Below are 27,173 nucleotides of genomic sequence, written 5' to 3' on the forward strand. Positions count from 1 at the left end.
TCTTTTTAAAAATACATCTCAGCAGTTTCTCTCACAGCCAGTCCTAACATGATACTTTAATTTCTGAGCACTTTAACATCATACCTCAACAAGCTCTTCCTGAGTTCCTTTGATTATTTGCTCTGTCATATACATGAACATCTATAATATTTTTGGCTTCCATCTGTCATCATAGTGAGGGACACATTAGTCTTCTCTTGAGGCGCACTTCCACTCACTTCTTACCAAGTACACTTCATCCTCTCACCAGATAAACGACCCACCTGCACTCTCTAGTTGGTCAAACCAGCATCTTTCAGGTTGCTATCGATGACTTTTCATCAAGGTTCATTCTAACTTCCCCCTCTAACCATTCTTATCAACCAATCCCTTTAATTAAAATGTTCTGTTCCCCCAAAATTCATATACCTACTACCCCACTTCTTTATATCTTAACTTTATGCTATATTTGATCGAGATTTTTTTAAAGAAATAGAACAGTACACATATAATTGAGACTTCCTTTGTACCACTTTAGAATCATTTACCTCTTTCCCTTCCTTCTAAGAGAAAATCACTAAATACTTAAATATTTATCCTCATATATATTTTATACTATTCATAAATATTCATATATCCATAAATAATATGTAATGCTGTCTTTGAGGGATATATATATATATATACACATATATTCATTCTTAAAAAAATTTTTTTCCCATCAAGACTTTGAGTGCTAGTCTACTTTCTAACTCCTATTCATTTATAGGCAGGCCTTTACTTCTCTCTAGTTATATACCACTCATTGTCATCTTTAACTAACACCAAACATTTTTAACCAGTTAGACCCTTTCTGAGATCTGACAGATTTCTCCATTCCAAGTCTCTTCAATTCACATCTTATTTGCCTTTTTGCTACTCTGACTACTGAGAACCCTACTCTAATGCATGCAATGCTCCCATTATTTAGATTAAAACCCCCTCTTCTTTCTTATTCTGTTATGCTCTACCATATCTTAACTATCCATTTCAGCTACTATCCTATGTCATAGCAAAGGGTACAGTAGTTTTCTAGTGAGGTTTACCTCCCTAGCGATTCCCAACTACTCCTCAAGAAATACAGATAGTCTTCTCTATAGGCAAACCACTGGCCCATGCTCCCTAGCTGGTCATGTGGCCTCTCCCGTTGCGGAGCACAGGCTCCGGATGCACAGGCTCAGCGGCCATGGCTCATGGGCCCAGCTGCTCCGCGGCATGTGGGATCTTCCCAGACCGGGGCACGAACCCGTGTTCCCTTCATCAGCAGGCAGACTCTCAACCACTGCACCACCAGGGAAGCCCCTAACCAAGCTTTTAATTAAAAAATTTTACCCACAGCATTAAGAGCTGGTCTACTCTATAATTCCCATTTTTATCCAGGTCCTTGAAACTCTGTTAGATACACCACTCATTACCGTTGGGCCTTCCCATCCAATTTGAACATTTAAGGAAATCTCCATTCTGAGTCTCTTTATTACACACCTGATCTGTATTGCTGCTATTCCATTACTCTTAAGTCTTCTATAGTTCATACAATAGTCCTTTATTCAGTTAACAAACTTTCTTTTCCTTTTCATTCCATCACAATCTTGGTCTAAATATGGTACCATAACTACCACCAGTCAATAGATACCATTCTTAAATCATCCCTTCACATCTGTGGGAAGCTTCACTTTGCTCTTCCATTGCTTTCCCCTGATCCTTATTTTGCCCTAGAGAAACATGCTGCCTTGTCTTCTGTGTCCCTCCTTTCAGCTTCCACGTACATTCACATCATTCTTACAGATTCAGCTGTCCCTTTGGGCTAGATACTCCCCCCATTTTGGACACTCACTGCTCAAGCCCTGCTGTCTTCCCTTTGTGTCCTACACTCTTTACTGCATTTGTTTGTATTCTCGGTTTAGCATAAACTTCATAGGATTCCTGCCACTGGCCTGCCTTTTATGTCCATCCCACTTGGCCTGTTTCTGACCTTTCACTCTATTGACCACACCCATTGCTTCTAGTATTTTTCCAAAAAAGCATCCTGGACAGCAAAACTTTATACTCCAATTCTTACTTTGCTACATTTTAACCTCACTTTCTCTCATTCATACACAACTCTGACAAAATTCCAATTCCCGTTCCCTAATGTTCCCATTTAGACCTCTTCAGTGTCCTCCCATATTGATGTTTCTACACTGCATGTTCTGCACGCTAGCCCAATTCACACACACTTTATGCTTATTTAGTTTCCAATCTCCATCTTTTGCTCTTTCCTTCTTTGCTATTTTTTCATACAAGTCTCCTCAGGTGCTTCTCTCACTTACTGCAAATTCTAATATATTTCCTTAACTTCTGAGTATATCTTTAATGTCCCTCTTATGGGACATTCTTTCCAATTTCCCTTTGGAGGATTCCCCCATATATCTTAACCTTTCATAGTGATGAATGCATATTCTTTTTGAGATTTCCTCCTCTCCTGATCCCCAACTCTGTGCCTCACTCAAAACCAATTTTCTACTCTTTTTTTTTTTGGCGGTACGCGGGCCTCTCACTGTTGTGGCCTCTTCCGTTGCGGAGCACAGGCTCTGGACGCGCAGGCCCAGCAGCCATGGCTCACGGGCCCAGCCGCTCCACGGCATGTGGGATCCTCCCGGACCGGGGCACGAACCCATGTCCCCTGCATCGGCAGGTGGACTCCCAACCATTGCGCCACTAGGGAAGCCCCAATTTTCTACTCTTTAGATAAGCCTTTCCCTTAGATAGCTTCTAACCTGTCTTCTTCCTTTCCATCGTGTTCTTTGGCCCAGCTATGGTGCCTATGCCTCCAGGTGGTATCAGTGACAATTTCTATGTCAATATTAAGTGATACCTTCTCATCTGGCTGGCAGCAATTTTAACTTTGCTGTTTTACTCCTTTTTCTTTATTTTGCCTTATTAAAAATTGTACCTTGTATTCAGCATCCCTCTTTCATTCAGAGACTGTATGTACGATCATTCCCATAGATTCAGTAATCTCTTCTAGATAAACGGACACCTCATACTCAGCAGTCACTGTTCAGACTCTGGACTGGATTATATAGTTCCAGCCCATGCAGCCTCTCTCTTCCACAAAGCTTCCTGAACGGTTCCCCCTCATAACCTCAATTCTTATTTAGCCACATTCCCTCCTTCCTCTCTCTTTTTGAGTGGCTGCAATCTAGATAAACATAGAATCACTCTGTTAAAGTTCCTACTCTCCCGTGTGCCAGGCTTTCTCACTCTAGCACTCCCTAATGCCCTTACCCATTGGCCATGTTACTCTCCTGCAGGTTCCTCACCCGAGTCTAACTCACATGGCCCTTTTCCTTTCTTAGTCGCCATTCTCTCCTTGTCTACTGTCCTTTCTTACAAGTCTCCTCAGTTGCTTCTCTCATCTTCAGCTAATTAGATTTAGCTGCTAGCAAAGATTTTTTAATCGGGATTACTCTTAATCTGCCTTTGTCTAAAGCAGTGGCTCTCAAACTGCAGTTTGTTCAAATACAAACTGCTGAGCCCCACCCCAAATTTCTGATTCAGTAGGTCTAGTAGGGTGAAGAATTACATATTCCTAGGCAGAGCTGATAGAACACATCTTAAGAAGCACTGCTCTAAACTTTCCCCCAACCAAGCCCTTTAATTAAAAATTTCCCACGAAGGCGTCAAGAGCAAGTCTACTCCTGTCACTCCTTTTCAGGCCTCTATTTCTCTCCCATTATATAGACTAGTCATTGCAGTCTGGCTTATACCCAACATACCACTCAGGCCCATTCTCACACTATAGGCTTCCCCATTCTGGGAATCGTTATGGTCCTGTGGTTTTTCTTATTACCACCCACCTACTCAGAATCGTTCTCTAGTCTATACAGTGCTCCTCTTAGCTTTACCCCCCACCCCTCCTTCTGTGTCTTTTGGCCCAAGTATGGGATCCTCTCCCTCCAGTCAATACCTGTCATTCTTCAAATGGCATTCTTTTAATCTGGGGGCACCTGTAATGTGGTTCTCCCATTCCTTTTCCCTTGCTACCTGTCTTGCCCTAAAGAAATATGCTGCCTTATCTTCAGCTTCTCTTCTTTTTTTAGCTACCATCTCTGTTTCATTCAAGTGGATTCAGTCTCCTCCCAAACAGCACTCCCTAGCCAGGTTCTCTCCCCAGGAGCTGTCTCTCCACTTTCAGAAAATCTTGACACGACAGAGTAAATTCTAAGGATAACTTTAATGTGGCATTTGCAAGATATTCATTTGTATCTCCCTTTGGTGGTCTGCCCTCCCACGTCTTAATTATACATATAGCATAATTTCATCTACCATCTGTACATGAAAATAACAAATGAAGTTTTACTTTTGAGTTGGGCACGATCGCTAGCCACTCAGCTCTCAGTATTAGTCATCCATGCTATAGACCAGTGCTCAGAGATTTATCCTGGTGTCTTTAAGGTTGCTGGCCTGTCTTTATATCAGAGTTCATCTTAGTCCATCTCCTTCCAATCCTCCTAGCTAAAACTTCCCACCAAAACTTCCCATTACTTTTCGGGCCCTGTCCTCCCATCGTATATACTGCTTTTCAAAGTCTGGCGTTAAGACCCATCATTAAACCAGATAGACCCATTATAAGATCTTACAAGAGTTCTCATTCTGGAAAACTGTGTTCCTCATCTTATCTGCCCATGCCACTCCACCTGTTCTCAACTACTCTTCATATAGTTCTTCCCTTATGTAGTTTCCAGTCTCTCTCTTCTTTCTTATTTAATCATGATCTTTGGTACAAGTATGGTACCATATCCCTCCTGTCAGTACCTGCCAATCTTCAAATGACCCCATCTCTTCTGCAGCTCTTCCACTCTTTTCCTTGATTGACCCTAGAGAAACACCTATATTACCTACAGTCACTTGTTTTTTCAGCTACCATCTTTATATCATTTCTCATGGATTGAGAAGTCTCTTCTTTCATCTTGTTTTCTGCACACTGTTCTGAATACACTTGCATTCTCAGTTCAGTACAGACCTTCACAGGATTCTTGCCACTGGCCATGGCTTGGATCCATCCCATTTAGACTCTTTAATATGTCACTCCATTGGTCACACTTGTTGCTTCAAGTATCATTTGAGAAAAGATTCCCAGATTCTGTTAGTGAGGCACTCCCTCATTAACACCAGCTCTTATTAGCCACGTCCTCTCTCCTCTTTGGCTGTAATCTAGCTTAGCTCCCGTCTCTCTACTTAATACGCAGCTCTGCCCTTTTCCAGTGTTCCTCCTTTTGGCCCTGTTTAATGCCCTTCCCTACTCACACCTTATATTCGGCACCCCAGCTTAAACCCTCCATCTTCTGTTTTTATGCTTCTAGCCTCCGTCTTCTCCCCTCTCTCCATGATATTTTCATACAAATCTCCCTAGGAAATGTCTGTCACTATTAGCCATGGTAGGGTAACTTCTAAGAGCAACCAGTTTTAATGGCGCACTGCAATAATCTACGATATCTTAGCTATCCATCACCCTTTCATTTACCATCTTGTCTACAGAAGGAATGGAGGCAAAGTACTTCTCTTGAGGTGTATTTCCCTCAGAATCTTCACCCATTCTCCAACAATAATCTATCTTCTGGCCAAACTACCTATTCACGCCCTCTATTAAGTCAAACCTACTCTCTCTAAAGTTGGCAGCAATGGGTTTTTATCCGCATTCATTGTAAGCAGCTTCCTTATAAACTTTCCTGTCACCCAAGTCCTTTAACAGTTTCCCTCCAAATCGGTGCTTCAGGAGCTAATCTACTCCTGCCTCCTACTCAGGTCCTTGCTCCTCGCACTTTCTGTGCACTTCTCGTTGCTATACGGTCTTTACATCCAAAATGTGTCCAGTTAGACCATTTTGAGCTCTGACAGGATTCCCCATTTGAGGTCTTTATTACACACCTGCTCGGCCTTCTATGCTCTCCACTATACAATATTTCCATTTCTCTGCCTCCAGTCTCTCTTTTCTTTCTTTATTCCAGCATGACTTTTGGCCCAGAAATGCTGACTTATCCTTCCAGTTGATGTCTGTCATTCCTTAGCGTCTCCTTTCTGTCTGAGGGCAACTTTAATCTTGCTTTTCTGTACCTTTCTTCCTTTTTCCCCATATTTGTCCTAGAGAAAAACCTTATCTTCAGCACCCCTTCTGCCACATGTGTAGCATTTTCCTGGTAGGCACGTTCTCCTCATTTTTGGCACTCACTGCTCAACTTGCTTTCTTTCATCTGCCTTGATTCCCTGCACACTCTACGCATCCCTTCCTTCTCAGTTTGGTCCAGACCTGTGGGGATTGCTGCAGGTAGCCTGTGTTTCAGGCCCATCCCTCCTACCCTCTTATCTTTCACCCCACTGACCACATCATTTTCTGTAACTATTATTCCAGCAAAGCTTTCTGGAATCTCCTCATAACCCCACTTATTTAGTCATAGTCTTCCCTCTAGTGGTTGAGGCCTGACAGCTCCCACCAAATCTCCCACTCTGCCATTTGCCACACTGCATGTTCTGCGCCCTGGCCTAATTCACACGGCTCGCTCCTTTCTTAGCTTCCAGCATCCATCTTTTCTCTAATTCTGTGTTTTGGTATTTCTTTTTCCTACAAGTTTCCTCAGTAGTTATCTCCCATTTTCAGTCAGTTCTCAGACAAGCCTGATTTCTGGGGACAGTCTTAGTGTAGACCTCCAGGGCATTCCTCTCGTATTCCCTTGGTTGTCTGCCGTGCTTCATTCATGAAGCTCTCATCTTTGTTACGGCAGTGGACTCAGTATTGTTCTCTTGCCATGGAAAGGCTCTCTCCCACCCCCTTCTCCTCACCCAGAGTTAGTCATCCTCTCTCACAACACTGAGCGACTGCTACCAGTAGCTTTTAATGGAGTTCACCTTAGATTCCGTGTAACCTCTTACTGTATTAACCAAACCATTTATTTGAAAATTTGCCACAAAAGTTTCAGAAACATTATCTCTATTAATATCATTCCTATTTGCTTCCTTAATCCATTTTTCCTTATCACTTACTTATATATAAAGTGTCTTCTGTCTTTACTTATACATAAAATTCAACCAGTTAGCCCAGTCTGTGATCTACCATTATTCCTGACTGTCCTTATTCCTCTTCCTCATTTGCCAGTAGCCTCCATGAACCAACCTGGGGTTCATATAATCTTCTATTACTCAACATCTATCCTGCCTCTCCATTTTTATTTGATCATGACCTTTGTTCATACCGTAATCCCATTCTCTCCTTTAATTTTTTCTTTTTTAAATACCTCAACTGACGCATTCTAGGTTTGTGTTAATTTCCACTTCTTTCTTTCTTCTTCTTCCCCCTTCCTCCTGCAGAAAATCCTACCTTAATTTAAACAAGATCCTTCTTTCACCAACCCCCTATTGCACTGAAATACATTCTGTAGTTTTGATAGGTACACTCTTTCCTATATGGGGCAATCCATTCCCATCATCTGTTTTCAGTATGCTAGAGTGAATTCATTTGCTCTCTGAATTCAGGCCTATTCATAGGATTCCTACCAGTGGCTTTAATTACCTCTAACATTTCAATCTCTTGACTGCCTCAGCTACTAGAGCCTGCTGGAAAATATCTAGTCTCCTTCCTTTGAAATATAAGGTATTTCAGATTTGTTCCTAAACACATTCTCTTCTCAGCACCTATGTATTAGCCTCTCTCTTACTGCTTCCAATTACACCACTGCCTTTCTAGCCTCATTCCTTTAGCTCGTGTACCTTCCTCTGCTTGCCAAAGCTCTTTTGCATCTTTTGAGATCCAATTAAACTGTACATCCTTTCAAATTTTTTATGATTTTCCAAGGCTGTTAATCCTGCACTCCCACATAGCACTCTATTAAAACTTATATTAAAGAACCTATGGTACTAAATTGTAATGTCACAGGTATATATAGGTAGATCTCTCACACACACTGTTATTCAACTCCTAGACAATCAGCTGTGGGGAAAAAGGTCATGTCTTAGTCGTCTTTTTATCTAAGGATCTGGCATATTCATTTATACCTTTACATTATAAATGTATTTACATGTTCTACATTTTTGGATGGAGGGAGTTTAAAGTTAAGACTGAACAAATGAAAGTCTCACTACCCAACCTGTCATATATGGTCTTTACATCTGAGTCTATTCTTTCCTGTCCTTGCCTATTCCCCAAGTAACTTTCTAACTCCACAGTTTCATATATATATATATACACACACATATGAAATTTTTTAAACCTACAAGCCTTTTCCAGACCATGGACTAGACCCTTATGTGCCTTTTCTTCATCCATGGTTAATAAATCCTCTCCTTCAGACAGTTCAGAAAATCCTATCTTCTTCATGAAGACTTCATTTTCCTTCATTTCTTCCACTGATTATCTCAAAACATATAATTACCCACTTGCTTTCCCATTGTACAACACTGACTTCACCAATATTAGAACTTCATTACTGACCTACTCACTAAAGGTTGAAAGTTGACATAAAGCAAGTTCATTCTGGTGATCTCTGAACCCACTTTTGCTCCACAATCTACAGATATAATATCTGTAAAGGTATCGAGACTGTGATATACATAGTATTAATTTAATGATCTGTGTGTTTTACCATCCATATTTTATGCTTTGTTTGTCAGCTTCTAAAGTAGTGGTTCTTAACGTGTTGACAGGCATGACAAAAAGCCCCTTAAAAAGTGTCTCCCCTGCTGCTTTCCTGATCTGTAGTCAGATGACCCCCTGCTTTCCTTATCTGAACATAAAAACAGAGTTTTGCCCATGTTGTCTTTTCTGTACTATTCTAACTCGCAGCAGGGAACAGATTTTAAAGTCCAGCGTACCGGCTTCTTTTGAGAACTACGACCCTAGAAAACAGCCTACATACGTGTCACTTGCTAATTCAGAACACAGAGCCAAGGGCAGATGGTGCTTCCTAAGTTACTGATGGAAACCGTGTGCTTGCGCTGCCCATTGACGCAGGCTCGCCTGCTCTCTCTCCTCCAGCTGCAGGTACCTTCAGCTGCACCATGAAATTCACTGTCCGGGACTGCGACCCTGACACGGGGGTTCCAGCTGAGGAGGGGTATGATGATGAGTACGTGGTGAGTCTCCCCTGCAGAGAGACTCACTCTGACCCCTTGCACCACTGAGTGACTTCTGTCTGGAGAGAACATTTTCATCTGACATGAACTTATGGGATTGTATTCTTCTCAAACACATTACAGCTGAGGAGGACCTGGGCTAATCCTCCTGTCGTGGGAGTGCATCATGCCAAAGAGAATTGGGATTTACCACTTCAGTACTGATTAAAGCAAAACTCACCCTTTTTAATGTTTTTATAATAGGGATAATTAAGAGATGAAAATAATTACATGATTTTCATTGAGATCAGTTTTATTTAAAGTATTGGGGGTAGGGGTTTTTTGTTGTTGTTCAGCAGCTTTTAGTTTGCTTATAATGTAGCCACATCATGGACTGAAAAGCCTTCACAGAATGCAGGGAAAAGTTTTAGAAATATCTACCTGTTCGTGAATGCGAAGTTCAGAAGGCCCTGTACGGCTTGAACTCTGCAGTTACGTGTGGCAATGTGACTGCTTTGTACCTACACCAGGGCTACAGACGTTGATCTGAATATGGCTCTTGCCAGATGACCTGTTTTCTTGCTTTCCTTTGCTAGGGCCCACCTTGTTAGACTTATCCAGACTACAGAACTTCAAACTAGCTTGGTAGTAGAGTTTTTCCTAGGCTCCTGCAAAGGCTATAACACAGGATGATAAAACCAAATGAACTAATCTCTTCTACCTTCGTACTGAACTGAGAGGACTCATTTTCTGACCCCTGTTTGTTAACCCACTAGCTAGAAGATCTTGAAGTGACTGTGTCTGACCACATTCAGAAGGTAATGAAGCCTAACTTTGCTGCTGCCTGGGAAGAGGTAGGCGACACCTTTGAGAAAGAGGAGACCTTTGCCCTCAGTTCTACCAAAACTCTTGAAGGTGAGAACAATTTTGCTATCAGTATATTGCCTGATAGCAGTCTAACACCTAATAGGCATATTTGTTACTGCAAAAGGACTCCCTTTTCTTTAAAAACTCCGTAAACTATTTCACTTTAAAAGGCCAGAATGCTGTCTTCATCATCTAACAGAGTCAACCCATTTCTAGTCCAGTAGCCTCCCTCCACACACCACCACCAACCCTGTGCACCCCCAACTCCCAGCACCAACTAGTGCAGAGGCAGATCCCTACGCTGACCTTTTCTCATACGGTTGCATCAATCTTCTCAACACAGAAGCTGTCAACAACATCATCACATTTCTGGGCATGCAGCCATGTGAGAGGTCAGACAAAGTACCTGAGAACAAGAATTCCCATTCCCTCTATCTGGCAGGTAAGAAACTTTCACCAGATTTCTCCTGTATTTTGTTGCAAAATTTGATAGGAAGGGATGTGCTTGGGCATCTCATGCCCTGCTACTGTCCCATTATCCCATTATATGAGTTACAACTTGAAGCCCCATCAAAATGAATAATTTGTTTTAGCTGTTTAATTTGCATGCTATTCTTAGATGCTATTTAAGATGTATATTTGGCCCAAGACACTTAAATCTCTTCTACAGATACCAGTGCCCCCCGCTTAAGTACTCCATATCAATATTATTGAATACCTTCTATGTACCTGGTATTATGGGAATATAAAAGATTATTTAGAATTTGTATGTAGGATTCAATTCCCACCATAAGCACAAATCTCTAGAAAAGCTAAACTAAAATAATAGAAAGGAAATGCAGGCAGAGCACGATCAATTTCATTATTCAGAGCTTGTTTTGAGTTCTTAACATGGTTTTCCTCACTTTTTTCCTCTCAGGTGTATACAGAGGTGGCTATGATTTATTGGTGAGGTCCAGGCTGGCCTTAGCAGATGGGGTAACCATGCAGGTGACTGTCAGAAGCAAAGAGGGAACACCTGTAGATGTTATCTTGGCTTCTGTTGGATAAGTTTTTACTGGGTGAGATGAAGTTGATGTACCCTTCACTGTCAGTGGGCTTTCAGGCTATTGGCATGAATTTCCCAGAATCATACTTTCAAAAATGAATGACTTCAGAAAAGCAAATTAAATGTTTGGCCCTGAGCCAGCAGATCAAGCAGATGTCTGTCCTTGTGCATGTCTTTTTGTTGTTCCTTTTTCTTTTTATTACACTTGGTCAGCTTTGGTATGGTAGTACAGCTTTGGGTGATCTTGAAAATCAAATACTATCCTATGCCCCAGCTGCCTAACTTCATTAAATTCTTTAATTCACTGTGTATCTGAAAGCTCCTGGCAATGTTGGAAAGCTTTTATCCCAGAGGGGTGGTGGGGGAGCGGGAGCCAGAGTCCACTTTTGTCAAAATTCATTTTTATTAATAGAAAATAAACACTTATTCCAGTTGTTATACTTGAAGTTGCTAATAAAAAAAAAGAATTTAAAATCACCACTTAATAATCCTGTTTTAACTAAGACAATGAAACTGTGGCTTAAAAAAAAGTATTCAGCACCATTTGCTCATAGAACTTTCAGACTTTGTTCTTAAAGTTTCTAGAACTTTCCCGTCTGTAAAGTACAGGAATTGCTGAGCTACATGAGGAACCCTCTCTGGGACAACCAACGAGAAGTTAAGCAATCAGTATATATTCAGCCTGGTAACTTGGACTGTACAACGATCCCCTCCTCTCCACTCTGGCTCAGGAGGGACATGCTTCTAAGCACTGAGGTATGACGAGTCCGACTGTTATTAGCTGGAAAGACCAGTTCTAACAGCAAATAACAGTAAATCTCTGGCACAGAGACTACTGTCCTTAATGTTCTGTGATTTTAGGAAATTCTGTAAATAGCTTGGCTTTACTTCAATTTACTCAGAAATGAAACATGTTTAATAAGGTTAAACTACTCTGCTAGAGTAACTGTCTGCTGGTTTAGTGTCCTTATAAAATACATACATAATACGTGTAGGTAAATCATAGTCTTAAAGTATACTTAGAATACTGTGTTATTGAAACCAAAGTCTAACAAAATGACTACAGTTAGAAGCAGCTAATGAAACTAAATCCAAAGTTATGACAAGGGAGACTCATTCTCACTTGAAGCTGTGCCACTTAGAGAATTAAAGCCATTCAAGGCGAGGTGAAGGTGGCACCTTTAGATAATTCCAACCAGGGCCAGAAATTAGCATTTCTAAATATTTCAGAAAAGTCCATAGAAGTGTTTCAAAGACTTTTATGCAAAAGAATGTCTGTCTGTCTGTCTCTGCATCAGTGAGTAGTAGTGCCCATCAGAATTTCCTAATAACACAAAGGGCCCATCAGAATTTCCTAATAACACAAAGGCAAGTCCATACACTTGATCAGATGTCAAAGGAATGGGAGGTGGACTATTAGAAGGTCACCCTTAGAGCTTCTGCTGGCTTTTTACTATATGCTGTTCACCAGTGTGAGTCAGGTGGACTTTTGTGAGAGAATAGTGTTTGGTGGCCAGGACCTCTTTTGGGCGTTTCTTGCTAAGTGGAATACACAACAGATAAGGGAATAGGGGAGGTAATACAGGGAAGCTACTCTTTCCAGCTCAGAAGGAGTTGATGAAGCCCATATATGCATTCAAGAAGCCCATGGGATCCTCTAGCTGTGGATAGTGGCTAATGTGGTCATCCAGAATCGACACTGTGGACCGCGGCAGCGTTTTCCTAGTGGAAGAGAACAGCATGTAGGTGAACTTGAGGCTGGAGGGAGGGGGAGGGATGTAAGCCAGTGGGCAGCCCTAGTAAACGCCCCTGTGGACATACCACACTGGAAGGAACCAACAAAGAGCTTATTCACCTTCTACTTTGGAATTATATCTATCTTAGGCAGGTAAACTTGCCAATTCCATTTATGATGTATACAGACTAGTTTTTAAATGCTCATATTCCAACAGACAACAACGTGAAAATATAACACATATACAACACATGTCAGAGCGGGATGACTTCCAGCTCCTTGGAGAAGTGGGCCATTCAGCAATTCACTGTCCAAGTAAAGATAACAAAAGACCTTGCTTAACCTGAGGAGATGAGAGAGGGTATTTTTGTTTAAAATTAAATGTAAGCTATTTACTACTGGGTTGTTTCTACTAGGCCATGTGAAGGTATGGAACATTTTTATGTGACATAATCAAGCTCTCGTATTCCGACACCTTCCAAATAAATACCTAGAGAGGAGAACAACCTGCGAAGGCACTTTCCCACAGTTCCTTCTCCCCATGCAGTCTCCTCAGCTGAGGCCAATGAGTTGGCTTTACAATCAGACTAAAGCAAACGCTTCTTAAAATATATCCACTTCCATTCCTTGGTTCACGTGATAGCTGTTTCTTACCTGTACATCTCGGAACATGTAGTAACCATGATAGTGAAAACAGACTGTATAAACCAAGAGAATGTATAACTGAATTTCTTGAGCTTTACATTATGTGAGAGTAAGATTCCCCATTTCATCCTCTATTATGTGTTTCCTAGATGAACAGCCAGTGAGGTCAGAGACAGAGGCTAGATTGCCTCAACAGACAATCCTGTTCACCACTGTCAGGATGAGGTACTAAGAAAACAAAGACCCCTGAGGGAGACTCACCTGTACAGCTCCAAAAACTCTGGATAGGGATTCACTGGATCCAGTGGCCCATAGATAAAATGAACTAGGAAAGGGAAGAGGAATGAATTATTAATAGCTCTCACATCCATTTTTCTATTCCCACTGTAAAATTAACTACCCCTCAAAAACAAAATTTTTTTTCTTTAAATTTCTTTTATAATAGAAAACCTAGCTTCTTTCAATAAGTAGGTTACAAGGAACATATGGGAACAAGCCTAAAAATCAGTCCATTTGAGACCTTTTCTCCTGTAAACAATCATTCAGTCCCTTCATCTCTTCCGTGCCCTGGACCAAAAGGAATAAGCCCCACTTCCAACATTCCATTTCTATAAATCCAGAAGACTGTCATTCTTTAAGTCTCTCTCTTCAGTTACAGTTGACCCTTGACATTTGAAATCAACCAGTGATAGCCTGAGCACTAAATACTCTGTGTGAGATAGTGCACTGAATTTCTTTTTTAAATCCGTAAGAATGAAGAGAGAAATAAGCAGAGACCACCTATAGCCTCTTTATTAGTAATCTAAACAGCCTGCTGTCCCAGCAATTCAGCATTGAATGTGGCAGCTACTGACAATGCACAGCACAGAAACTGGTCTAACTCTCACTCCTGCAAGAGACACCAACTCCCTTTGCAACAGGATCTCAATGTTTTATATACTTCTCTTCAACACATGTCACTGGCTGCCAGATTAAATAAAGGATGGCCAGTTACATCTGAACTTCAGATAATGACTTTTTTTTTTTAGTATATCTCAAATACTGCATAGCCTATACTTATCCTAAATAGGTGTTTGTTTGTTGTTTATCTGAAATTCAAATTTAGCTAGTTATCTTGTATCTTTGCTAAGTCCGGCAGTTATTTAACCCGTAGTCCCTCAGTTATTTAACCCGTAGTCCCTCAGTTTTCCTATCAAGAGGTAATATAGAGGGACTTCTCTGGTGGCGCAGTGGTTAAGAATCCGCCTGCCAATGCAGGGGACATGGGTTGGAGCCCTGGTGCAGGAAGATCCCACATGCTGCAGAGCAACTAAGCCCGTGCACCACAACTAGTGAGCCTGCGCTCTAGAGCCCGCAAGCCACAACTACTGAGCCCTTGTGCCACAACTACTGAAGCCTGCATGCCTAGAGCCCGTGCTCTGCAACGAGAAGCCCGTGTGCTGCAACTAAGACCCAACGCAGCCCAAGATAAACTTTATTTAAAAAAAGAAAAAAGAGGTAATATAGAAATACTCACTGGGAATAGATACAGAGGCAAGAGCTCCCACCCAGCGTCTTCTAAACTTCTTCCTTTGATTGATGTACTGCAAGAGACTATAGGACAGATAGGTCAGCAAAACAAGAAACTTTTTTTTGCTATGGGGATGCAAAGACCTGACAGGAACCACAAGGAACACAACCTACTGAACACGATCAATATGTTTTCTTAATCCAGAAGCAACTTGGCATTCCTGGGAATGGCCCACTTAATTTACCCGTTTCCGTTACCCTCTAGAGTTAACCACCATGTAGCTATGGCAGTGATCACGCCTACTATCGATGTTAGAATTAATGGTTCTTCGTGTTTATTAAGCAGGGAATGAAATCTAGGAAGGCTGGAAGTTACTTTGGATTGCATGTGACTAAAGTCTGGGTCTAGAGTTCTGATTTTGGCTTCACCACTAACAAGCTCTGTGACTCAAAAGTTGTTGCTAACACACACATCTTTCCTCATCTTCAAGAGACTGAACTACATGATCTCTAAATTGGTATCTACTTCTAAAATTCTGTGTAGAAGTTCATGAGCACAAAGCTTCAACCTCTGCATTTCATCTGACCACAGATAAAATGGAGGCAGAGTCCTCATCCTACAGTGTAAGATGTCACAGCTGCATTTTAGAACTCAAATTCATGTATTCTAATTATTCTGCCTGCCAACTCCAGGACAATTATTTTTGTGAACTTCAAATATCACCTCTTAGAAATGGTATTTAGTTTCTTGAAAGCACAAGGGAATTTTACAAGAGGGCTTTGTTTTTCAGTTTTTTATATTAAAATGAATCTTCAAGGGTCCCATTCCTTAGGGAGCAATGGCTCCCTCGACCTCACAGTTCCCAGCAGAGCCACCAGTTAACACACTGGAAGCTACACTGACCCAGCTGGCAAAGAGACAGGGCCTTTTACCCCAAGTAGTTCTGGATACACTATCTCTAGGTCCCTCTGCGAAAGTGGCTACATTCTCATTTGAACCAAGGCATGGGGATTCTTTGTACAAGACAGAGAAACCTCCCTTCTCAGTCCCTGTTGCTACAGAAAAGATATGAAAAAGGAAACAATCTGTACTTTGAGAGAGGCATTAAGCACCTTTCAGAATTATGATTAGACATTTTGAAACATTTACTATTGACAAAAGGTCCAAAGACGATTTGCCAGTCAGTCAGTTACAGACTAAATTAGCATTAGAATTTGCAGCTGTTTATCCAAACTTATGGTGCCAAATGGCTTAGGCTCAGAGCTCACTCTATTCTCAATTTCTTTCTTCTTAGAAAGTACAGAGCATGACTTTTTGGTTTGCCTCATAGGTCATAACCACTCTCCTTGTGGTTATGAAAGCAAGGAACAGAACACACAATCCCACATCTTTCCCCACTTCCCAAAAGAAGTGTCTCTGGAAACCAAAGCAAAGGGTTATTTCTTACCTGTCAATAACCAAGTTCCCGTCATTGTTGCGTATCCCTGCCCACATGTCCCACAGTTCACTCTCAGAGGGTCGGGTGTATGGCCCAAAGACCGGGGTGAGACTGAACGAGTCCAAAAAAGCAGAAAGGTAAGTGTGAGAAGAACTCAGTACATCAAGTATGATTGGAACCTCAGGTCATGTATGTCTGACCCTTGACTGGTTTATGAATTCCTTCTACTACTTGCCTGGCAGTGGTCAACACCTTTACTTTAAAGGGTCAAACCCTAAGATTTGGCCCAGAACTTTAATGGCAGCAACTTTTCACTACATTGCTCCCATGCTGAAGTGAATCAGTGTTTGACAATGACTTACCCTCGAGAGAATACGAAGAAGTTCATCAGTCGCGTGAGGATGGGTGACAGCATGCCTCCATCTTTGAGAAGCTATAGGTGTGAAAGTAAAAATCGAAGAGTCCAAAGAAAGAAAACAACTATCCAGGATAAAAGGTTTTATACTAGGAACTAAAAAAGGACTTTAGCCAAATCTACTGGCTTTTAGTTTCTTGTTTTGCTTACCCACATTCTTCTCCCATAGAAAACAAATCTATTTCTAATTCTCTTTAAGATTACATTCTACGCTTCCCTAAATCCCGAAGACTTTTAACTGATATATTCAACTTTAGACTAGGATCCCAGTTTGTTCAAACATCATGCTAATGACACAACTCTTTAGATAGCTGTACTTCTCCAAATATTTGTTGCTCTCATTCTCAGAAATAAGCCTTTATTTATCTAGGGGTCACTTCTACTGCTTTATTTTTCCTTTATTAAGGAAAAAATTAACTTCATTAACATGAGTTCATGATGAAACAGATTTTAACTACAGCCCTTGAGAGCAGGTATGGCCGTTATAAAGATACCAGCATTATTTATATCAGTATAAACCTTAAAAACTAAAGATCTAGTCAGTGGAGTAACCAACCTTTTGGAGAAGGAGAGGACGGTGAGTCTCAGGAAATATACCTGTAGGAGAAGAGACTTAGGGTAGTTATTTACCAACAATCTTAGGCCAAACATAGGCCCATTATCGGAGACAATTCACCCTATTAGTTGAGGGCTTTTACTGCCAAAAACCAAACTACAAATAAAAACTTAGTACTGTCATTTATTATTTATCCAGGGAATTCTGTGTTTATCAGGTCAAACTCTATCCCACTGGGATCACTTTCCCCACTGTAGAGAGAAGGGAAAAATACGTCATGGTCATCCACACTGCTGATGACTAGACTCTGGCTCCCCTTAGCGTTTCCACCCATTCCTCAGAATACACAATGTTGTTAACTATTCGGGCTGCAAAGGAAACCAGAGATTTTTCAAAAGTGTAGATGCTTCAAAACACCTAGAGCTTTTCCGTTTCCATTTTTTTCCAGAGTCAACGGGAGAAAGCCATGAGCATTACTGATAAAGGGACAAACAGACTCCTCTCCCAATCTGCCCTTAAGGTATTCTAAGGTGTTCGGGGGGCACCTGGATATTCATGGATTTACAAGCCAAGCTCAATGGCAGGCAAAGAACAAGAAACATCTCCAAAAGGTCTAATCAAGGGCTCGCTAATTTCCAACTGAAACTTGGCACTACCGTGAATTGAGAGTTTATGACACAAACCACAGTAGTAGTAGAAGCACCTGTGGCTTCATCTCAAATGTCTGCAGAACCCACTGCAGTTGTTGCAGAGATTGCGAAATATCATCTGCACTCCCCACTACTTCTAATCACAGTTGTTACCAGACACACCACAAGATCTTGCTGGAAAATGCATTAAATACATTTTAAAAAGCACATCTTACTATAACACAGCTTTCTATTAACTTACGTCAAGATAATCAGTTTCCTTTGTAATCTTACTTTATTTTCTGTATTTAAAAATATTACTCTGAGAAAGCGTCAGTAAATCTCATCAGGCCACAAAGTGGTTCATGGCATGAAAGAGGTAAAGATCCACTACTTTGCTTGGGTCTGTTTGCAGTACCATCAGGCTACCATTTAGACGTCACTGCCGTATCTAAATGTGGCCCTCTAGGCTACACCTCACTTTCCACCCGCCTCCAAGGCAGTTACCTCCATTCGACAGACAGAGACTCTTGATGGTAAGCCGACCAGATCGATTCTGCTTGAACCTAGAGGTGGGGAGGGAAACACATAGCTTACTGAGCAGCTGAAGACAAACTCCCAAGAGGGAAAAGGGCCAGAAAGAACCCAGAACAATGTACTTCTCTCATCTTAAACGAGTGAAACCTGTGAATCGTACACAAGTCATGGCTTCACTGACCTATAGAGCAGCTCCTGAGCAACGATATCCCCATAGTCGTGAGACAACAGGTTGATCCTACGGTTCTGGAGCCCCAGATGCCGCAAAAGAGCTTCCACGATGCTGGCCTGCTCGAATATGGAATAGTGATGTGGTCTCTAGGGAAAGGAGAGCCCAGATACACAGGGTGAAGTCAAGGGTGCAGGTGTGTCTGCCAGCCTGACCCCTCCATCCTTGCCTACCCCCATCCCGCAACACTGCCCCATCTAGATGCTGCTTACCGGTTTGTCACTGAAGCCAAAGCCTAGGAAATCAAGGGCAATCACTCGATGAAACCTGAGGGTCAGACCTTCCCAAATCTACAAGAAGGAAAGGGATGGTTTGGTCTTTCTAATCCTGCCCCTCCTCTTCTCCAACCTACAGCAGCAAAGGAGTTTCATCCCTATCTCAGCTTAATAAACAGACTTCGATAAAGGGAAAATCTTATGAAACCACCACAGGCCCACAAATGATCCTCCTGGAAAGTGCTTTATTCCTTATAATTAATCTCCATTGAGGGAGGAACTCCAACATTTTTTAACTTGGCAGTGATCGCTCCCAGATTGCCAAAGACTTTTTTACTCCCTTACAGTAAATGAGCAACAGTTTTACATTTAATCCTATTTTATTAAGCAACTCAAATATGCAAGTCTTCCAGTGCTGACAACAAAATCCTCGATTTTGGATTTTTAAAGGCATAGTAGGATCCAGAAGTCTGATTTCCTTACCTTGTACCAGTCATAGCTGGATGTTGGAAAGCCGTGTAAAAGCACAACTATCTCTGGACTTCCAACCACACCCACAGAGTCTGGGAAGAGAGAGAGCAGTTAGGCCGACGCCCTAAGAAAATAACCCTGAAGATATGAAAAAACGAAATAATCTGGTATAAAGGACAAGAAACCTTGACCAAATTAATGAAATTAAAATAACAGATTTTTTTTAAAAATGCAAGCTTATTGCTTTACGTAAGAATAGCCATTTGATATCTGTTTTCTTTTATTCTGTATATTTAAAAATTGTAAATATAGCCAATATTTTATAATAACTTTAAATGGAGTATAATCTATTAAAATATTGAATCACTAATGTTTTACACCTGAACTAATATAATATTGTAGATCAACTATACTTCAATTTTTTATAAACGTAAATAGCTCACTTTATATGAAAATACTTGACGGCAGACTGCTTACTTTCACCTAGATTTTTAAGAAGTATTTCCTCATTTCTCCCTTTATTCTGTGTCATTAATATGTAAATTGCTTTTCCACAGTAAAAAGTAAAGCTTCACAGTTAAAAGTATACAGTCACAACTTAATAACTACAAGTTCTTTGTACCTGATTATTAATGGCCTCACAAAAATTCCCTTCCTCAACCCAGTGGGTGCCTCAGTTTATGCCATTTGTCCAACAATTTTATTTCCCGCAGAGGAGACTCAACTGAATATTAAAAGCATAATGCTCAACTATTGCAAAATTCTAGCAACTATAAGAAAAGGCTAATAAACATGAACATTTTTTAATGTATAAACATCTTTTAAATTAGCCAAATATTTAAACGGTAAGTAGCCTTGCTAATAAAAAATAGTATTAGATTAAAACTGATAGATTCATATACTGCCACTGGCATGAGAATTTGATAATAAGGTTTACAAAAATAATTTAGTTAGAAGCAATGAAAAATTGTATATACTTTAGCCTAGGAGTCTTATTCTTGAGAATCCATGCAAATAAATCATTTCATTTACACGAAGTACTATTTGAAAAAATAAGGAAAAAATTAACACATACATGGAGATTTCCCTTTAACATTATTTAAAACATTGGAAAACTAGAAACAACCTAAGTGACCAACATAAAGAAAATTATATACTTACTTTTAGTTGAATATAGCGAATGAGAGGAGGTCAGGAGCAATAATGAAAAACGGTTTATGACAAACATTTTTCGTTATTGCTCTTGACCCCCGCCCAAAAGCAGTCTTTTCCAATCTTGTTTCTCATTCCCTTTACCTATAAAATGAGGTGAACAGCACCTTTCCAAGTACTGTTGTAAAGATTAAACGAAATTATGAAGGTTGAAAACATAATTCAATGCCTAGCATAAGGTAATTAATTAGTAAGTAGCAGTCATAATAATTATTAGCAAATTAACTTAGACAAAGGTATAAGACTTAAATCACATTTAGTTATACATATAACAAATAATCTTTATAGAAACAATAAAATGAAATCAGGGATGGGGGAACAGAACCAATGGCAGCTGTATCTATGGATGTTGTTTATATTATCTGACACTAGGGGCGCTCACAAAAGAAAGCCAGTACTATCTATCACTGCAAATCAGGCTACAAAGTAAATTATACTGGTCACATATACACTACCAAATGTAAAATAGATAGCTAGTGGGAAGCAGCTGCATAGCACAGGGAGATCAGCTCGGTGCTTTGTGACCACCTAGAGGGGTGGGATAGGGAGGGTGGGAGGGAGACGCAAGAGGGAGGAGATAATGGGGATATACGTATATGTATAGCTGATTCACTTTGTTATACAGCAGAAACTAACACACCACTGTAAAGCAATTATACTCCAATAAAGATGTTAAAAAAAAAAGTCAAAATCAGAAAAAATAAATAAATTATACTAACAAGTCAGTCTATGGACATTGGAATCTCCATTCCACCACCCTCACCCTCCCAGCAATTTTCTTTGAGTTTCCCTGCTATCAAATTAATGAGGGGAATTAGTCCATTCCTTCAAATGGACACTACACAGAAAAAGAGGGTTTTCCCCTCCATCACTGAGGGGCAACAGAGACCAATGGATGCAAAATAAGTACCTCAGAGGGACCCACGGGACCTCTACGTGCAGAGTGTTTCAAGAGCCCTGTTCTTACCTTGGTAGAAGATACGCAGTCCCTTGTAGGTAAAAAATTTGCCTGATGACTTCCATGAGTGAAGAGCAGGGGAAAGCTGGGGGGGCGGGATGTGCAGATAGGCTGCAAGCAGGGGCACAGCCAACAGCCCCACCTGGACCCACCACTCCCTCATCCTGTAGGGAAATCAGAAACCCGGGGTAATCAGTTGGGTGACATTGTACATGATTCTAACACAAGCCCCAAACTGGTAAAACAGGGTGGGGAATTTCTGTACCATGTAGGGACTACCCTGTCCTCCATGTCAACCGTGGCAGAAAATTTACCAAGAATGTAAGTGTACTCTGCCTGCTATGGCAATCACCATATTTGCTCATCATTCTAATTTTAAGGAAAAAAATATACTATTTTCATATGTAATCTTCCCCCTCAACTTCATCCCACTTTAACCCCACAGCCCCTCCCTTGTGCTCTTCCCAAGACCTGCTGTAGAGGTTTTATATAAAGTAAAAGGAAGATAAATTACTTAAGTAACTTCATTGTCTTTTATCAAGGCTTCCTGGGGGGAGGGAGGGTTCCCTTCATATTTACTCTAAAAGCTCTACCATCTACCCACCAGTCCCGCACCGGTAAAATGTTTTACATATATATATATATATATATATATTAAACTAATGTTTGTTTTAAAAAAAAAAAGTAGGAACATCACATGTCCTAAAGCAGAGAGCTGCTCTTGATTTTCTAATATTTATCAACCCTCTGACTCCAGTGAAGCCCAGTTTGCTACTACTATCTGGATTTGTGCTGAGAAACTGCTCAGGGTAAAGAGTCTGTGAAAGTAAGAAGATAGGTGCCCTGTATATTCCAACGTAAGCAGCTTTATCATGACCCTGAATATCTAATCTCTTGAGAGGTCAGGGCAGCAGATTATATTTCTGCTTTTCTTAGCAGACTCTTGAGGAAGCTCCCCCATTTATTTAATTTCTTAGGATGCCCCTTCCTTCCCATCCCCCCAAAAAGAGGAGCAGAGCATCTGAGAACTGATTTTGTTTTGGGGAGGAAAGCACTGATTTGCACACCCAACTTTCCCATGCCCAGGACTTCGAAGGTCCAGATCAATTCATCCACAATGACAAGAAGTGCTAAACAGGAATTAGAAACAGTTCCCTCTGTTTCTAGCTTATGACTCCTGATGGCCACCAGGGAAAGAACCATCAGTAGAATGGAAATTCTCTTAAAAACAGCCAGAATGGAAATACCGTCTAAAACTAAAATAAGAATTGTCAAGAACACAGAACTATAAATAAGGGGAATTAATTGTGAAAGCCCTGGTGGAAATGTCTTTGTGCCTGTATCCTTCTACCATATTACCTGTAATCTGGCCACAATCTCTAACAAACTAATCCAACTCACAAGATATTTATTTATTTTAGAGTTTTTTTCAAAAAATAAGAGCCTGTAGTTTCACATCCACAGAGAATCTCAGCTCTTTTGACTATTTTTAAGGTGTCACCAGGGCGGTCTTTTTTTTCTTCCCCCCTCTGAAGTGCATATCCATAAAACAGACCCAGTGATTTGGTTCTACCTTCCAAGGTAGAAAGATTAAAGATTAAGAAATGATTAGAAAAAATGCCCGGAACATGACCATTATATCGCAATATCCACCCCCCACAGTAGTAGTAGGCTACATCCCATTATCTCCTGAAAAGGTGAGATGACAAAAAGTATCAGGTTTAGATGATCATTTCTAAGCGCTACCTGTCCTGGACTTAAGCTTATACATTTTCACCTGCGCATTTCATCACTCCTGATCCCCACACTTCTCATCTCATTCATTGACGGGTTCCAGCAGCCGAGTATCTGCAGTGACTCAGCAGAGAGCCGGGGAGGGCATACGAGAGTAGCTGAGCAGGAGAGGCTCCCCCGCCCCGCCGCCGACCACCATGCGGGGCGGTGAGGGAAAGGACTGACACTCTCCGCTCGGGACACCCTCACCCCGCACCTCTTCCTTCTCTTTTACGCTAAGAAAGCGAAGAGGCAACCCCTCAGAAAGCCGCTTTCTGTCTTAATTACTTCAGTAAAAATGCCCCCAACAACATTTTAGGATTTTTAGTACGTAAGCAATCAGGCAGTCAGTAGGCAAAATAGATTAAACATTTTTTGACCCAAATCTCCATTCTTTGATGAGCCAAGAATCAAGAGTACAAATTCAGCAAACCCCAGTAACAAACCTTCCAGAAATTAATAAACCTTTCCGAGCCTTTATTTCTTCATCTTGTAAATAGGAAAAATACACACATTTAATACCACCAAACCTGCCCACTTCACAGCATCGCGGTGAGACTATGAACTATTTTGTAAACCAATGCAAATAATTCATGTGTAATATTATGAGTTTGGTCACATCATTCTCACTTGGCTTCCTGTTACTGAAATCTCAAAAATACTTACGCCTCGGTGATAAGACACTGCCAGTTCTAGTCACACCTATGCGGTAACTCACGCCACGGCGACACCAGGGTCTTCAAATCCTAAATCACCGCAGTGCAATACCGGGGTCTCAAAATTCTAAATCGTGCCAGGGCGATGCAGGGGTCTAGAAACCCTAAATCGTGTCAGGGTGATATTCGAATGTTAAAATCCTAATTCACGCCAAGGCAAAATCCAGATCTAGAAACCCTAAACCGCGCCAAGGCGATGCTGGGATATAAAAACCCTAATCGCGCCAAGGCGTTACCGGAGTCTAAAAATCTTAAATCGCGTCAAAGTGAAACCGGGTCTAGACACACTAATTCACACCTAGGGGGTACTGGGATCTAAAAATCCTCAATCGCGCAAGGGTGACACCAGGATCTAAAAACCGTCAATTGCACCAAGGCGATGCCGGGGTCTAAAAATCCTCAATCATGCCAGGGTGATGCCGAGGTCTAAAAAAAATTGTAAACCATATCAGAGTAACACCAGGGTCTAAAAATCCTAAGTCACTCCAAGGCGCTACCAGGGTCTAGAAATTCTAAACCGCACGGGCTGACGCCAGGGTCTAGAAATTCTAAATTGCATCAGAGAGATACCAGGGTCTAGAAATCCTAAATCAGGGAGATCAGGCGTTCTGAACATTCTACTGTGTGCAGGCGAGACATCCTCTTCCAAGCAGGTAGAACGGGCTCAGAGGACGGGAATGCATGCCCCTCACCCTCCGGAGATTTTCCCTCTACTGCGGGAGTCGCGCTCTGGCAGCCCCAGCTCGGACGGACAAAGTCCCACCCGCTGGCCCGCACCCCATTTGGGGACGACGTCTGCAAGCCAGTCACACACGCTCCCCCCACCCCCTCTCCCACCACGCACCCACCTGCGGAGGCGATCTCGGCGCACCATGGTGGCGTCTTATCCCATGCCGCCTGCACACCGGCCCTGAGCAAAGGGCGCGCCGCAGCGCCCGCAGCGGTGCAGGGTCGGCCGGCAGCTGGGCGCAGCCCACAGCCCGCGAGGGCGGCGCGGCCGCGGCAAGCAGCGAGCGGCCACCGGGGCGTGCGCTGCGGCAATGCGCAAGGCGCGGTTGCCGCAGAGGAGGCGCCGCCCGCTGTGATGCGCCGGGATGTGCTGGTGGCCGCGGCAGCGCAGAGTGAGTGGGCACCGACTTTTAGAGCCCACCCGCGCCCCGCCCCTGGCCCGCCCACCGCGCTGCAGTGCCCCTCCCGCCGAAGCCACCCCCTTCCCCGCAGCCCCGCTGAGGGCGCAAGGATGGGGCGCCCCTCCTACAGCAGCTGCTTCGGAGGGCACCTTCAGGGGTATTGACCCCCACCAGCACCCCGCTGCTCCCTCACGGCCCCCTACCCTGAACCACAGGTTCTGTAGCAAAAATCCTCCTCTGGCGAGTTAACACTACAGGAAGACACGACAGACTTCCTGAGACTCCATCACCTCCCCCGAGACCACCCATAGGCCCCCCACCCCAGCCCCAGAGGTGGCCACTCGACCTCAGATGCAGTGGGACCAGGGCTTCCGCTGTGGCGCCGGCTCACATCCCGCTCGCGATCCGCGCTGACGCGGGGGCTCTGAACCGCTCGAGTGCCCGGGCCAAAGCAGCGGTCCCTGAACGCCCAACACCTCCTAGGTCCCTAACTACAGGTACCCACCAAGGGCACAACCGAGTGGCTAGGGAACGACAAGCTCGGCTGGGCTACCGCAGAGCTAATCGGCTGATTCAAGGGACGACCGCTCGAGAGCAAAAAACGGGGCAAAACTTGGGGCAAGTCTGGGCTCTCTCGGTCAGCCACCGCCGCGGCGCTGGGCACGTTTCCTCTGCGGCAGCGCGACGTGGTCGGCGTGCCGGAGGCCCGCCGCAGCCCTCCCGCGGCACCCACTCCCGGCATTAGCCCGTCCTGTGCCGGAAAGAATGATCGGCCGAATTATGAGACTAAAGCTCCCTTTGTTTATGCATTTATTTAAGACTGAATCACAATGCGAGGGCCCCAGTGGTACAGAAAAGAGGGAAGGATTTTTTTCCTCATCCACAATCCTTTAAAAGACATCTATCACGCCTTTGAAGAGAAAAGTGTAGAGAATCAGTGTCTGTTCGTTTTCTGGCTGTAAATTGAATTCCTGACAAACGCGTGGGCTGCGAGCGAGCCAGGCGGCCCGAGCGGTGCCGGCTCCCTCCAGCAGGGGCGCTGCAGGCCTCTATTCCACTCGTGCCCGCCCAGGCCTCCCCGCCACTCAACTGCCCAGAGCGCGGGCGAGCATGATTCCGAACATCTGGGCGAAAGGCCGGGCCAGCCGAGCCCACCCGGTACCTCACAGTGTGCCAGGGAGCTGAGGGCCACCAGTCAGACATAGGAGAAACCGCCATCTATGAGCGTGTCACCAAAACGTGTGGCGCAGTCTAGGGTACACCTCTACTGGTGTCGATTCCGAGGTTCATGAAACCAATGCTTAATTTAGCACCTCCAGAGCGCTAAGAGCCAGGGGTGCAAAGACGAAGGAGGAATGGCCCCTGCCCCCAAAGCGAGCTGCTGTCCATCCGGTGAGGATGACACACAAGAACTGACGGTGCTTAAATTTTCCCTTTAATTTCCTATCAGCGTTTTGTGACAGGTTGGCCCCCTCCCCCTAACATGCAAGCCCCTCAAAGCCCGAGCCCAAGTATTATTCACCTTTTGTATCCCCAGAGCCTGCCACGGCGCTGGCCACAAAGCAGACTCCTAATAAATACTGCATGAATAAGTACAAGAATTTGAGGGCGCACAGCGGAGGAAGTAATTAAGGGGAGGGGGGAAAGGGTTGTCTTGAATGATGAATAGACATTTACCAGAGACAAAGAGCATTCCAACCAGAGGGGACGGCATTCGCAAAGCACCGGAGGCGCAGGACCGCACAGCCTTTGGGGAAAACTCCAAGTCCTTTGGGCCGTGGCGCTGGTAGACAAAAAATTAGGCTAGAAAGAGTATTTCAACCTAAGGAGTTTACAATTTGTCCCGAAGAAAATGAGGAGCCACCGATGGATTTAAACCCTCTGTGGCCTTAATTGGTTACTTAATGAAATTTAAATTACTCCCCTTAACAAGTGGAAGATTACCTATTTTAACGAACCACCACCTTTTAAGGACTGAAATAATTAC

At 42.7% G+C, this 27,173-nt stretch overlaps 2 protein-coding genes across 7 annotated transcripts in view; one reads left to right on the forward strand and one right to left on the reverse strand.

The window, feature by feature from the left end:
• The window catches only part of COPG2 (COPI coat complex subunit gamma 2), a 129,746-nt gene extending 118,252 nt beyond the window's left edge, over positions 1-11,494 (forward strand). For both annotated transcript variants that reach the window (XM_060305306.1, XM_060305307.1), the window contains 4 exons: positions 9,026-9,123; positions 9,879-10,017; positions 10,313-10,411; positions 10,889-11,494. In XM_060305306.1, the coding sequence (XP_060161289.1) occupies positions 9,026-9,123; positions 9,879-10,017; positions 10,313-10,411; positions 10,889-11,019 (467 nt within the window). In that variant the 3' untranslated portion in view covers positions 11,020-11,494. The remainder of the gene's footprint in view (positions 1-9,025; positions 9,124-9,878; positions 10,018-10,312; positions 10,412-10,888) is intronic.
• The window catches only part of MEST (mesoderm specific transcript), a 70,625-nt gene continuing 52,959 nt past the window's right edge, over positions 9,508-27,173 (reverse strand). Inside the window, exons 1-12 of one of the 5 annotated variants that reach the window (XM_030853831.2) lie at positions 24,905-25,149; positions 21,577-21,731; positions 19,410-19,489; positions 18,924-19,001; positions 18,664-18,800; positions 18,453-18,511; positions 17,317-17,357; positions 16,708-16,778; positions 16,355-16,456; positions 14,914-14,990; positions 13,659-13,722; positions 9,508-12,739 (exon numbers count right to left, since the gene is read on the reverse strand). In XM_030853831.2, coding sequence (XP_030709691.1) covers positions 12,622-12,739; positions 13,659-13,722; positions 14,914-14,990; positions 16,355-16,456; positions 16,708-16,778; positions 17,317-17,357; positions 18,453-18,511; positions 18,664-18,800; positions 18,924-19,001; positions 19,410-19,489; positions 21,577-21,731; positions 24,905-24,930 — 1,008 coding nt within the window. In that variant the 5' untranslated portion in view covers positions 24,931-25,149 and the 3' untranslated portion in view covers positions 9,508-12,621. The other 4 variants (XM_060305310.1, XM_030853829.2, XM_060305309.1 and 1 more) reach the window with 4 other exon arrangements.

The sequence above is a fragment of the Globicephala melas genome, chromosome 9 (genome assembly GCF_963455315.2).
Source record: "Globicephala melas chromosome 9, mGloMel1.2, whole genome shotgun sequence".
NCBI lineage: Eukaryota > Metazoa > Chordata > Mammalia > Artiodactyla > Delphinidae > Globicephala > Globicephala melas.